Source organism: Astatotilapia calliptera, chromosome 2 (assembly GCF_900246225.1).
Source record: "Astatotilapia calliptera chromosome 2, fAstCal1.2, whole genome shotgun sequence".
Lineage (NCBI taxonomy): Eukaryota > Metazoa > Chordata > Actinopteri > Cichliformes > Cichlidae > Astatotilapia > Astatotilapia calliptera.
The window spans coordinates 33,644,329-33,657,395 of NC_039303.1; the positions used below are offsets into that span (position 1 = coordinate 33,644,329).

Below are 13,067 nucleotides of genomic sequence, written 5' to 3' on the forward strand. Positions count from 1 at the left end.
CTTTGGGGAATAAAGCAACACCCTGCTCTGGTGATGTATTGTAGCTCTGCGTGACCTTGTATGACAAAACATGTAGAAAAATGTTGTGAGACATTCAAAATAAGTGTAATGTTCACCCAGCCTCTCTTGGGAATGCTTTTTATTTAAAATATATATCCACACTGTGAATCTGTGTAGATGTGTGAGTGTGTTTTTTTCTGTGAGCACACAGGTTTGTGTGTGTCACTCTAAATTTTTTTCTTTTTTTGCATTCCCAGCTGGGCCTGCGGAGACAAAGCATTTTTCTCTGAGCTCAGGGGACAGCTGCTTGACACAGTACAACCACACACTTACTCAAACTCTTTGATCCATAAAAGTCATCGCTTAACCCTGGGAAGTCCTAGGTGTCCCGACAGGTGAGAGCAGAAACCAAGAGAAGAAAGCAGACAGGAAGAAGAAGAGGTTAGTGAGAGTTGGGGCAGGGAGAGAGAAAGAGAGAGAGGAGTGCTGTGTAGTGCTCGCCAGGCCCACTGACACACGGCGCTGTGGTACTCATTTCGCCTGAGCTCCACTTTGTTCATAGTAAGCCACGGCCTTTCAATTACACAAGCCCAATCCCATTAAAATGGGATTTTGACCTGTTAAGTGTAAAAGCTTCGGCCTGGTTAATGAGATTCTTCCTGTTGTGGGTCAGTGACTGACTGGGAAATTGATCAGGCCTTATATACAAGGAGTAGCATCACAGCATTAGAAGGCGTGTGTGTTAATACAGCCGAGAACACACCCAGCTGGCAGCACACACAGTTAGAACACTCCTCCGGAGCCCACAGACAGACACACCAGAGAGAACCCCACATCTCCAGCTCAGTGGTGCTGGCTCGTGGCGTGTGTGGCATCTCCCTGGGACAGTGAGAAAGGGATGAGAGTGATGCCATCGCACAAACCATCCCTGGAGGTGAGCGGAAAGATGAAAGTTGAGAAACAGAATTGAAGCATGAAGGGGAAAGAGGATGAAAACAACACCCCTCCCCCACCACTACCACCGCACACCCCAATCACACAGCTGGTACTCACGTTCAGACTCCACCAACTCCTGCACAATATTCTCCTTGCTCTTGTAAAACGGGAACTTGCGTGAGAGGTTGAAGCTTTTTTTGCGCTTTACTTTGACTGGCTGCTATTTGATGTGTGGGTGAGAGAGGGGAGGAAGGGAGGGAGGGAGGGAGTGGGGTTCAATGAGAGGGTGAAAACAAAAACAGAATGGGTTTCAATGAAGGTACTTCAACACCCATGCAAAATCAAACAAAAACAAATGAAATGTAAACAAACAATTCACATTAAATAATGAAAATGAAAGGCAGGTAATGGGTGGATATGAATGGCACATCAATGTGAAGGAAACAAGCATGCGTTTACCAAATTAAACATCTTCAATAAATTTAATCCTTGTACCACAGAAAATAATACAGACCAAAATTAAAGCTGATTTATGCTTCTGCAAATTACATCTGAGAGATTGTCGTCTGACAGACGTGCAGACATTTTGCAAGTGCACATTTCTTAATATCACTGAGTGCACGAGCTGTGGAGGTTGCGGAAATCTCTTCCTCTTCGCGGAGCCTCTGGGTAATCTATATAGTAATTCGAGAGCTTTTTGTGCTTGCTTCAGTGAGCAGGTGCTGGTCCCTTTCCCACACTCAGGGGGGAAGTAGGCCATCTCCCTGGGAGCCCAGCAGCAGCTCTGAAGACAGCCGCTCTGGCACCAGGGCAGGGAGCAGCTGGCCCTCTACACTTACCCTGTTAGACTCAATCATGCCTGTCCTGGCGTGGAACTTGACTGTTTTTAACCTGGCCCGCTCCTTCTTCTCCACTCTAGGGAAAGAAAGAGAAATATATCAAGTTCAGGCCGGGCATGAATAGGAGTAATCACATTAGCCTCGTCTGGCATTCGTACACCGCTGCAAATGAAGAGGAGTGATACCTTTTCTTGCTTGGAATGACCCCAATCTGCTCACTCTCTCCGTGAGGTGTGACAAGCCTCGCCTGCCACCACTCATCATCAGAAGCGTTTATGACATGAAGGATATCCCCATAAGAGAAGCTCAGGCCTTGGCTGGGCAGACAGCTGTCCCTCGTTCGATCGTAGTCAAACAAAGCTCTGCAAAAGCAAAGCCTTTGGTTACGCTCTTTCATCTTGTATCTCTGATCAAATTACTGTACTGAGCATTCGAAGTTGGCACAAAATGACAGTTCTGACTCTGCAGCATTACATAATTGCTCTTTGTTACTTTGTCTATTACTTCACATTGCTTGCATGTGGGCTGCGATTTGACAACATTTTAAATATTTGGTATTTAGAAACGCTTTAGCTGATACACAGTACTGTGCAAAAGTTTTAGGCAGGTGAGGAAAAAATGCTGTAAACAAAGAATGGTTTCAGAAATATAAATGATTGTTTATTGGCTCCAAATGTATTCTGCAGCAGGACAACGACCCCAAACATACAGTCAAAGTCATTAAGATGATCACAACATCATCGAGTGTTTCTGGGATTACATGAAGAAACAGAAGGACGTGAGGAAGCCTACACCTACAGAAGATCTGTGCTTAGTTCTCCAAAATGTTTGGAACAACCACCAGTCGAGTTCCTTCAAAAACCGTGTGCAAGTGTACCTAGAAGAATTGACGCTGTTTTGAAAGCAAAGGGCGGTCACAGCAAATATTGATTTGATTTCGATTTCTCTTTTGTTCATTCACTGCATTTTGTTGATTGATGAAAATAAATGATTAACACTTCCATTTTTGAAAGCATTCTTTGTTTTTTCTCACCTGCCTAAAACGTTTACACAGTCCTGCAGTCAGAGATGCCACTCATATTTAGTGACAAAGCCATATACAGTCACACTTGAATCCAACTCATTTATACATTCAACAATCAATTTTAAAAAAAAAATGCAACAGAAAGCAACTTCAGACATTTACTAAGGCATGCCATTCATTTTCATTTGCCGTTGCCGCATACTTTCCACTTCAATACACCACGTTTACAGTCCAGGTGCGTCACTAGCTTGTCTGACAGGTCAAGCCACAGCTACAACTGAATCTAAAACTACCTGCTTTACAGGTTTAAACTTCCCTTGACCCATAAGCCTATATCTACAGGCTACGCCATACTCTAGTGGACAGACAGACTGAGCTCAACATGCATTTTTCTCCTCTGTTCTAAAGACTTGAGCCAGTCTGCTCCTGCCAACTGAAACTGGGAACGTCAATACATAAAGACTACTGGTGAAACTGTCATGGTGCAATATAGCTTATCTCTTTGTGTGCTTACCAGGGAATCGAAAGCACCTTCAACACAGGCTGAGGAGTGATAATCAAATTCTTTCCTTTAGCTACTTTATGGTACCTTAACACAGACAGTGAGAGCACATGTGATACTTTCAGACTAAAAGATTCCTGAGACTGGGCTGGGTGGACATGGCAGCTCCCACATTAGCCGGCAAAACTAGATAGCTTTTCCTGCATAACTGCGGGCTTAGTCACCTGCACAGGAGCAGGCTAGGCTCTACATGCCTCACAGGAATCAGTGTATATGAGAGGCATTTCTCACGATACTTCTCTGACCATAACAGGCCTCCAACGTAATAACACTTATATACCTTCTGAGACATCCCGATAAGATCTGAGCTACTTTCAGGAGTAGCTTTAATCTGATAGTTAAAAACAACTGAAGAGGCGGCTTGGCCGTCAGAACCGAAAGGGTAAAGTGAAATGAATTAATGCTTCAGCAGAAATATGGGGAAGCATTTTTGACTGCGGCGTTGCATCACACGATCCTTTCACCTTGAGCCCTGCGACTCAATGCATTTATATGAACAGAAGGTTGCCACCTGTTTCAATTCCTAAATGAGCCTCAATCCAGTTTGGCAACTTGCCCAAAGTGTCATAACACAGGTCATCTCAACAAGCTCCCCTGTCAGTCGACATTAAACAAAGTCATTGTCATAGCAGGCATCAAAACAACAACAGGGAACGTCTGTTCATCTTTCTTTAGCTGGTGATGAATAGTGTGAACCCAGTAGCCTGAATTAAATGATGTCACGCGAAATGCTTAGCATAAAAAAATAATATTGTAACATGTGATCTATGACATTTATGTCGTGCTGCTACTGTCTAACAGTGTGGCCGATTTTAACAACACGTGTGTTTGGGCTTCATCTTCCCCTGCAGACGAGCTGAGGTTTGTTATGCAATAGTGAGATCTTAGAATTGCATGTTGTGAGTACAAGCATGAGTATGTGTGTGTGTGGGTGGGTGTGCCGACTTTACCTGACATATAGGGAGCGCTTCTCACTAGTGCGCAGGGAGCCTGATCCTGAGCTCATGCTGCTGTTCATCATCTGCTCCCTCAGGTCGTGGATCTTGGACTCAAAGCGACTATACTCTGCGTAGCGAGAAACAAACAAAAAACTGTGTCAGCGGCGGGTTCTGGAGAATAAACTTTCCCTTTGAAGTTTTACGGTTAATGCGCTCAAAGTTAACTTGGTGCATTCGATCTTGAGTAAAAAGACCAAACGGGAGCATTGGCCTCTGCCTTCTTGTTTCACTACGGTATAATTGGAGAGCTGTGCCTCAGCCAGTGCTGCAGTGAGCTACAGTAAAGAGAGGAAAGGTTGAGCGAATCCTTAGGCTGATTAATGACCCCAGGAACTGATGGTTTATCACAGATCTGCCTCACACATCCAGTCATCTTTCATGTCAGGTGATTAATTACAGGGATTAATTAGGTTCAACACAGGCTCTTTAGTGTGGTTAAAAAAAGCGAAGGCCTCCAACAATTTCAAATGCATGACCATTTGTCATAGGTGTGTAAATCCAGTTGCTGCTCAGGAGCACAGGGATGATGTATGAATCCACCTGGACCTGCTCATTAAGAAAGCTCTCATTAGCCTGCTGTGCACAGCGAGCTCTGGGGCCGGGCTGCTGGAACGAGCAAGGCCACCGCACCATGCAGCACACTGCCAGATAAACAGAACAGCAGATGCATCCAGAAAAACAAGTAGGCTAAGGTGCTCATGTGATCACACAAAGGATGTGCTGGAGCAGTATAAAGACAGCACTGTGAACAAGCAATTTTGTCATTTAAATGTTTCCTCTACTCCAATGTTTCATGTCGCACAGCTTGCATATCCTCATGAATGTAGCTGTACGCAACTGAATCAAATTATTACTGCCATGTGATGAGATGGAATATTGCTGTAACGATGACACATCTATGCCCTAATATTAATTAACCTATGAAAGAACCAGCGGAAAAGAATCTCATCCAAATTTATTCCACATATCGAGTTGACTGGCATGCCCGCAGGGGTACCTCACAGCTTAATCATCAATAGCTGGCAACACTTCCTGTAATTTGAACAACAAGAGATCAAAGTCCATATTCTGTCAAACAAGCCTGGAAGCAGCCTTGAAAAACAAACACCTACGCCTACAAAGATGATTTAGTTAGTCCAAGCTCGCGGGAAAAATTCTGAGCAGGTGCAAAAACAAGCTTCAGGTTGCTGATCTATAACCCCCTGCCGAAACCAAAAGGATTTTCAAAGCAAACATGGATCCGGCCCAGGCCCGGTGACAGCGCTCCACCCTGATCTCTGCTCAAAGGGTTAACGATACAACAGAGTGACGCTGCAAGGTGAGGTAACCAGACACCGCCTGACTGCCTGTAACCAACAGCAACAGTGTAGCACTCCTAGAACAGGGACAGCGCACACGGAAACAGCCATTCAGACTAGTCCACTTGGCTTTCAGGCACAGGAGAGAGGAGAGAAAAGCAGCACAAGAAGCTGCAGCTTGGGGAAGGAGGGGCCGAGGGAGAAGACAAAGAGTAGCTAAATACAGAGAGACCTGCTTTACAATGCCACCAACCTGAGAACTGTACCAGCAACTCAGGGCAAGTGCACATTAGACAAAGCTAAACGATTAGCTTGATCAAATTCCTAACAGCAAAATGATTCATTTAAGTTCAGTGAGCACTGAAGAGGAGCAGAACTACAATCAGTTTTAAGCCTCTGGGGGAAGATGGGGTGGGAACTATAAGATAACTACAATTTGCTGCCACACCTTCTTGATAATGGTGACACCAGAATACATGAATTCTGCAGTAAATCGGTGTACAGCACAACCCAGTAACTGTAACTGACAGGGGAAAGAAAAACACAACTATAATCAACTTGTGCAAAAAAAAACTAATTTCCGGCAATTTTGGAGTCAGGTCATATAAAACAATAAGGGAAGTTTAACCTGGTACACATTTGAAAGAGAACCTATAAGCTCCTATTTTAACCTCTAGCAGAATGATTCACGAGCCTTTAGATTGGCTGCCCCTCGCTAACAGAAGGTCTAAACAGACAGTGGGCGGGGCCTCTGTGCTCACAGCCAGAGCTGTAGGTATGAGACCATCATAACAGGAATATCTGCTTTCACTGACATAAAAGCAAAGTCATAGAAAAAAAAAAACATGGAATCAAGAGTTTCGATGTGTTGGCCTCTACTCCTGTTTGTTAAGAGCACTGACCGTTAATATCAGCATACCTTTAATATGTAAAATAAGGAAAAGCATTATAGCTCCCCCTTTAAAGCAAACAAACAAAAAGAGCAGGCTGTGATGGTGCTGAATGAGGGTCACAAACCTTCCACAACATCACCACAGGAGAACACCACCACTGTAGTGAAACCTCAGCCCTGTATTGATCGTTAGTCCTGCCTGAAATACCAAGCACGTGGAGCTACAGTAACGCAAACAAATCTTTCATCAGCGCGGCTTGACAGTCTGGATATCAGATGAAAATCTAATACAAATGAGAACAAGCTCAAATCTCCCATAACAACAGCATTTAAGCATGTGATCACTCACAAGTAGAGATGCAAATCAAAGCAATTTATAACTGTGTGCTAGCCATGTTAATAATCAGCCCAAGAGACAGTCTACCCACATGTTTTAGGGGGGAGGGGGTTAAAATATTACCTTGATGTCATCATGTCAAGGTAATTTGAGCAGTAGAAATCAATCCGGTATTTGACTAAGGCATTAAATAAACACCTGTAAACTGTAAAAGCAACTGAGTCACAAGCTTAAAAAAAAAAAAAATGTCATCACTCAAAATAGCTTCTCCTGCTGTTTCTCGGACACATGCTATTTAACAAATGACCGACAAAGCATAAAAGAAAAAACAAGAGCTCTTTCATTTCCACTGGCTACATCAAACATTACCAAAGAAACAATCTAACAGGAAATACTTTCAGAAAAACAGAAACAATCCACAATTATCTGATAAGACTCTTCATTTAAGAACAGCTATATCTGTCCGGTTAAGAACAAGTCAGGTTATTGATTGGGACATTCAAGACCAGCCCAGCTCTTGCAGGGGATCAATCCAACATAAATCATTCAGTGACATCTCTGCTCACAAGCCCATCTTTAGCCCAAAATTATAAATGTTAAATCCTGGTTTCTTAAAGCGATTAATACTCATGAGGTAGCCTGTATTTTTAGGAGTGACCCACAGGGGAAAAATAGATAAAAAAAGAGAGACACAGCTAATAGAAACTGGGACTATTCTGCACCTCTCACTCCCACTGCGTGTCCTCATTAGTCGAACAGCTTTTTTATTTTGGGGGACGGTCGCTTCGCTTTTGATCCAGTTATGCAACACAGCAAGCATGTACTTGTAATGTGAGTGTGCGTTATGTTGACAGGAATAGTTGGGCCAGTGAACGTGCACGCCCCCTTCCCCGATATTACAGCGTGGAAGGTACATGTAGACCCTGCCTAAAATATTTCTACAAAAGCCCATAATGCACACTTGTGAGTTTAATGAGGGTGCTCGGAGGGTAACATTTCCTTCACGGCCCTCCTCCCACTCCTTAAATGCAAAGATTCTGGAGTAATTACACTCATTGATGTCGGGGCAGGGCAGCAGTGTGTGGATATACACCCTTCACTTCCATCGCTTAATGTGAGTTAAAGGCCTGGCAGTGCTCCAGAAAGCCACTGAGAGTTGGGGGCCCTCCCACCACAGCTTGTGTGCCCCATTGTGGCTTCTTGTAGTTTCAGTGTTGGCCTTCGATCACAGGCCCATGGATGCTCAGGCCCCAGCACCACAGAGTATACTCCAGGCATTTTGCCTGGCACAGACTAGCTCTCACTCTCTCCACTTCCCCCCCAGATTGACTGTCCTTGTACTGCTCACTGGGGGTTCCTCCTGCTCCAAACTCAAATGAACATCATGTCTCACACACATACACATACACACACCCCTTTAGGATGCCAGCAGAATTACTGAAAACAGATCTCAGGTCACCAGAGGGGATACAGGAAGTCAATCATTTGCCAGCACTCGACTTGTTCGTTTGGAGTAGTTTAAAACTGTATACAAACAGATAATTGTCTATCACGGAGTCACAAAGGGGGCACAGAACTGAAAGCAAGATTTGGTATGAAAAACAAAGCTTCTTCTCTTCTAACCACATCATTATTCAAGAAGCTGCCTGAATGACCCGACATGCGAGACAACATAAACTCACAGGGAAGAAACCCAACACCGCACTTTTATCGGTTTTTGATCTCAGTCTGAGCTTTTCATAGACTTTAACCCCAATCTAACTCACAGATCCCACTCCGACTCGGTTTCAGTGGCCTTGGAGAGTTACTGGACAGTTCAGGCTGATGTTTTATTGAAAGACAACGAAATATGGAGCGAGCATGCTACGACTTATGCCCCGTCACATTCCTGTCATAGTCCAACCTGAAAAGACATATAGACATAAAGCTCGCAATATCCTCCCCATTGTTGCTGCAGTATGAAGTGCAGCCTGTTCAAGTACACTTACACAGAATGACTGAAGCACTAAGAAATACAGCCACAATCAAAGCTTTAATTCAGCATTAAAAAGAAGGAGTGGTGCCATTTTTTTGAATCGTCTGCTAATGTTGGAAATAAGGGCAACACGTGAATTCTGCTTTTGTCAGCTTGGAAAAGGGACCTCTGGTCAGAAAGTCGTAATGCGCAGGTGAAGTCGCAAAACTGACACACACACCTGTTTGACCACACCTCTGTGCCCCCACCTATAGGTTTAGGTTACATAAGAACAGTAAAGCAAATGCTGGATGAAATCTCTCTTTGGGGTATTAATTACAACCTAAAGCGACTTCACCTACCTCCAAGTAGGTTTTACATGGAGTAAAAAGCGGTGGAAAGTCGTCAATGGAGTCCAGGTAATGGCAGCAGTTTAGCGTAGACATACTTATGTTAACCACAGTATGGGTGAGGCGATCACATGTTTGCCACTGTAAGGAATTCATCTTAAGACTGATATTAATGAGAGCAGGTATAATATCGCACCAAGGCTTCCTCGTGGCTTATATGAATGAAGAGCTCACACTTTACTTTGTCCTTCAGGAGTCAAAGTACAGGCGAAGAGCAGCAAACTACGGGCCGTACTGGCAACCAACACAAACATGTTCTACAATGTAACTCACTCTCTTTGTTCGCTTTTCACCCCCGTCGGTGTTTGCCGACACCTTCGACCTTCGTCTCACCTTCGCTGGAGAAAACTCTGGCTATAATCTCGCTGTGGCTGCCGGTAGTTTCTTCATCCAGCCATTAGGGAGTTCATGCGGCTTCTGCTCTTCTGCTGTTGTATCCAAGCCCATCCCCCATCATCGCCCGTACTGGCTGGTAGACATAAAAGTTTGCCGCTTTCCACCTCTTCACTTCGGGTGCGTTAAAGGTTTCCCCCCCTCTGGTGTCGAAATGGAAGCGGAGCTAGCAACTTTCCGCTTAGTCGCCTCTTTCCATCGCTGTGCGGGTCTGTGTGTACAGACAGCCCAGAGTTTGAACAGGGAAGGACAACAGCGGTTTCGTTTGCCCGCCTTGCAGTTGGCTCAACACTTCGGGCTGCTGCTGCCACAAGAGCCGCCTCCGACCGAATACTCGCTGAAAGCCGGCCTATCCGCTGCGCTGCCCTCGTTTGCAGCACGATCTGAGTGCGCATGGGCCGCGGCACCAGGTAAACCCGATTGCACCATTAAATAGATATTTAATCAACATTGTTATAAAGCTGGGCTTGCGAGAGACATGTAGAAAAAGAACCAAAACACACGAAGCCGAGATATCGTGATTTTCGCTAAATGCTGTGAGTCTCAAAACAATCGTTCCTACATTTCCCACAATGCAATCCTCCAGTGCACTAGAAGAGGAGGGGGGAAAAGTACAAGACATGCCTGGACCACAGGAAATCGGAATATTTGAAAAGAAATAAACATAATGGAAGAAACATTATGGCACATCTTTACGCTGCACCACAACTGAAACATTTTATATTGAATAACTGTTTTGCAAAACAAATGTTTAGACTCCTTACTACAGCACAAGTCACAAGCTTAATCCTTAAATTAAAGTAAAACATCTCATGGTACAATATAATTATAATTATTCATTCTTTGTGTATCACTTTGATGTTCCTACGGGAGCTGATTATCTAGAATACCACATAACAAAATTTATTAGCACATTTAAATTGTATAATCTGCAAAATAATAATTACCAAAGAGAAAGTAGCAATATTTGCATCCACATTAAAGTGCAGTAAGTGGTTGAATTACCTTCTAAAACTGGTTGCTCTCATAAAGTGGAGTTGAACATTATCAGATTACAAGTACTCTAGTTCGGGGGCTGGATTAGCTCACTGGATACAGCAAGTGAGTGTTATGCTGTAAGGCTATTGCAGAGGCCATGCCCTATACTGGTCTTTCTCTCAGCTTTCCTGTCATCTCTTCACTGTCGCACCACAAAACAGACTAAAACAAAAGACCCCAACATGTATTCAAATCAGTACTCTAGTTCAATTGCATTAGCGAGGACCACCAATCATGATATCAAAGGTTTAGGGGAGGAATATTTATACTGGATCTTGCTACAAGGCTGCAACTTTTTTCTAATTGGCTGGTGCTCTCAAACAGAAGGTTTGAACAGCAGGTGGATGGGGTTTCTGTGCTCACAGCGAGAGCTGTTTGCCCGAGATGACCTTATCAAGGATATCCGCCCTCTGAACTTTAGAGCGGTCTAATGTTTGAGCTCTCCAGTCACGGTTAAGGATACAAATATTTGCACTTATGCTGCCTTGATTTCATTTTATTTTTTAATTAGTCATTTCACATAAATAAGCACATTTCATTTGACTTAATATAAACTCCGAGGCATCACCATTTTCACAGGAATAGGAGCAAGATAACCTGAATGACTTATTTGATTTCAATGTAAGCCCCGTCTTGGTACAATGACATATTCACACATTACATGAGATTGTAGGGTCTTACCTTCAGGCCTGTATTGAGCAATGATGGTAACGGTCTGCCCAGCTCTCTTCAGTGCTGCAGCTGCCTGCTCATGTGTGGCATTCCTTAGATTTACACCATTCACCTGTTTAAAAATTAAATAAATACAATTTTAAAAAGCAAAAAGGGGACATTTGGTAAGAAAACTGGTTAGATTTTTAAGATGGCTGGAATCATGTGATCCTTGAGACCTATACAGAAAAACAAATGTAGCAAAGAACAAAGTCTATGCTCAAAATAGATGGTTTCAAGACTTACTAATAATAAACCGAATTACTCAATAAAATTAGTAAACAAGTATGAAAATGTACAATTTTTTAATGATGTCAGCTGATGAGTCATTAGTTATCTTTTCTGACTGACTCATTTTTTCCATACATGATGTAATATGCTGCCAGATTAAAAGCAAGCTGAAAATAAACCAGTCAAACACAGACTTCAGGGCAGAGGGCAGCTAAGCTCCCTAAGAGTCCATTTGGATTTAATGTCTTGCTCAAGGACATTTGTGAGGCAGATATTTGCTGGCTTTCTAAACACAGTCCCTCCTTAATGTTATCATCATTATTCTGACAGCAGGAGTTGGCTGAAAACCCCTCTGCCTCAGACTTGTTTTAGTTGTTGACGTGGGTAAACAGAAAGCTTGAAGCTAAAAATACTAACTGAGAGAATCCTGTCGCCCCTCCTCAGCTCCCCGCTCAGGTCAGCCGGGCCTCCAGCCAGGATGAAGGAGACGAAGATCCCTTCTCCATCCTCCCCGCCAACAATGTTGAAGCCCAGACCAGTAGAGCCCTTGTGTAGCACCACCTTCCTTGGCTCCCTGTCAAATAGAGTGGCGGTGTCAGGGTGAAGGGCGGGACAAAGAGTGTATAAAAAGAGGCCAAATTTAAAAGAGACGTGGCCAAAACTGGAATAGAATTAGCATGAACAGAGAGTACAGAGACTAGTTTGTTATGTCAATGATCCCAAAATGTCAAGTGTGTCCAGTTTAGGCAGCTACATGCAGCAGGCCTGCAGATGGTTTATTGTAGGCTCACTCTGTTTATATACTTGAATCTGAGAACTTTAAATAGAACATTTAAACGATTTATGTTCAGGACACCACCCGCTGGTAGAAAACGATGATTAACCATATAATAACCATGCATAAAAACCATGCACAACACTGTTAACTCATTACAATAAAACAAGCAGGAACATGATTGGGTCCAAATGCCTGTCATCTATTGGCTACATCTTATGGAAATGTACACACGTGTCAACACTTAAACACCCACTCGTATCAATGTACAATGAGCCGCCTCCTGCTCGACAGACCTGCTGAAGCTCTGCTTTAGCTTTACCCACTATGACTCATCCTCCAGGAGGCTATTCAGACCGCCTCAGTTTTAAGATGCTAGAGAGGCCAAACCGCTGCTACGGTCCAGGCAAAAGCCCTCTGAGAACACACTTCACACAAATGCAAACACACCCACACACACTCTAGGAAGCCCAACAGTCGACTCTCTCTCACTCTTTCACGCACACATGCCGCGCACGCACGCTCGCGCAGATTTTCTATACAGATGAACACATAAACACACATGCATGCACGCAAAATGCAGTTTCCTTTCTCAACAGAAAACACTGCATGGTTCCCATTAGTGGTTTTCTCTCGCAGTACTCAGCCTGCGGTCGACAGGAACAATTC

General features: G+C 43.7%; 1 protein-coding gene across 22 annotated transcripts in view; it reads right to left on the reverse strand.

Moving 5' to 3' along the window:
* Positions 1–13,067, reverse strand: part of dlg3 (discs, large homolog 3 (Drosophila)) — a 79,311-nt gene that overhangs the window by 2,802 nt on the left and 63,442 nt on the right. For 12 of the 22 annotated variants that reach the window (XM_026144495.1, XM_026144479.1, XM_026144391.1 and 9 more), the window contains 6 exons: positions 12,041–12,197; positions 11,363–11,465; positions 4,312–4,426; positions 1,961–2,137; positions 1,776–1,851; positions 1,054–1,156 (listed from right to left, as the gene is read on the reverse strand). In XM_026144495.1, the coding sequence (XP_026000280.1) occupies positions 1,054–1,156; positions 1,776–1,851; positions 1,961–2,137; positions 4,312–4,426; positions 11,363–11,465; positions 12,041–12,197 (731 nt within the window). Of the gene's footprint in view, positions 1–333; positions 380–1,053; positions 1,157–1,775; positions 1,852–1,960; positions 2,138–4,311; positions 4,427–11,362; positions 11,466–12,040; positions 12,198–13,067 lie in introns of all 22 variants that reach the window. The other 10 variants (XM_026144431.1, XM_026144529.1, XM_026144504.1 and 7 more) reach the window with 2 other exon arrangements.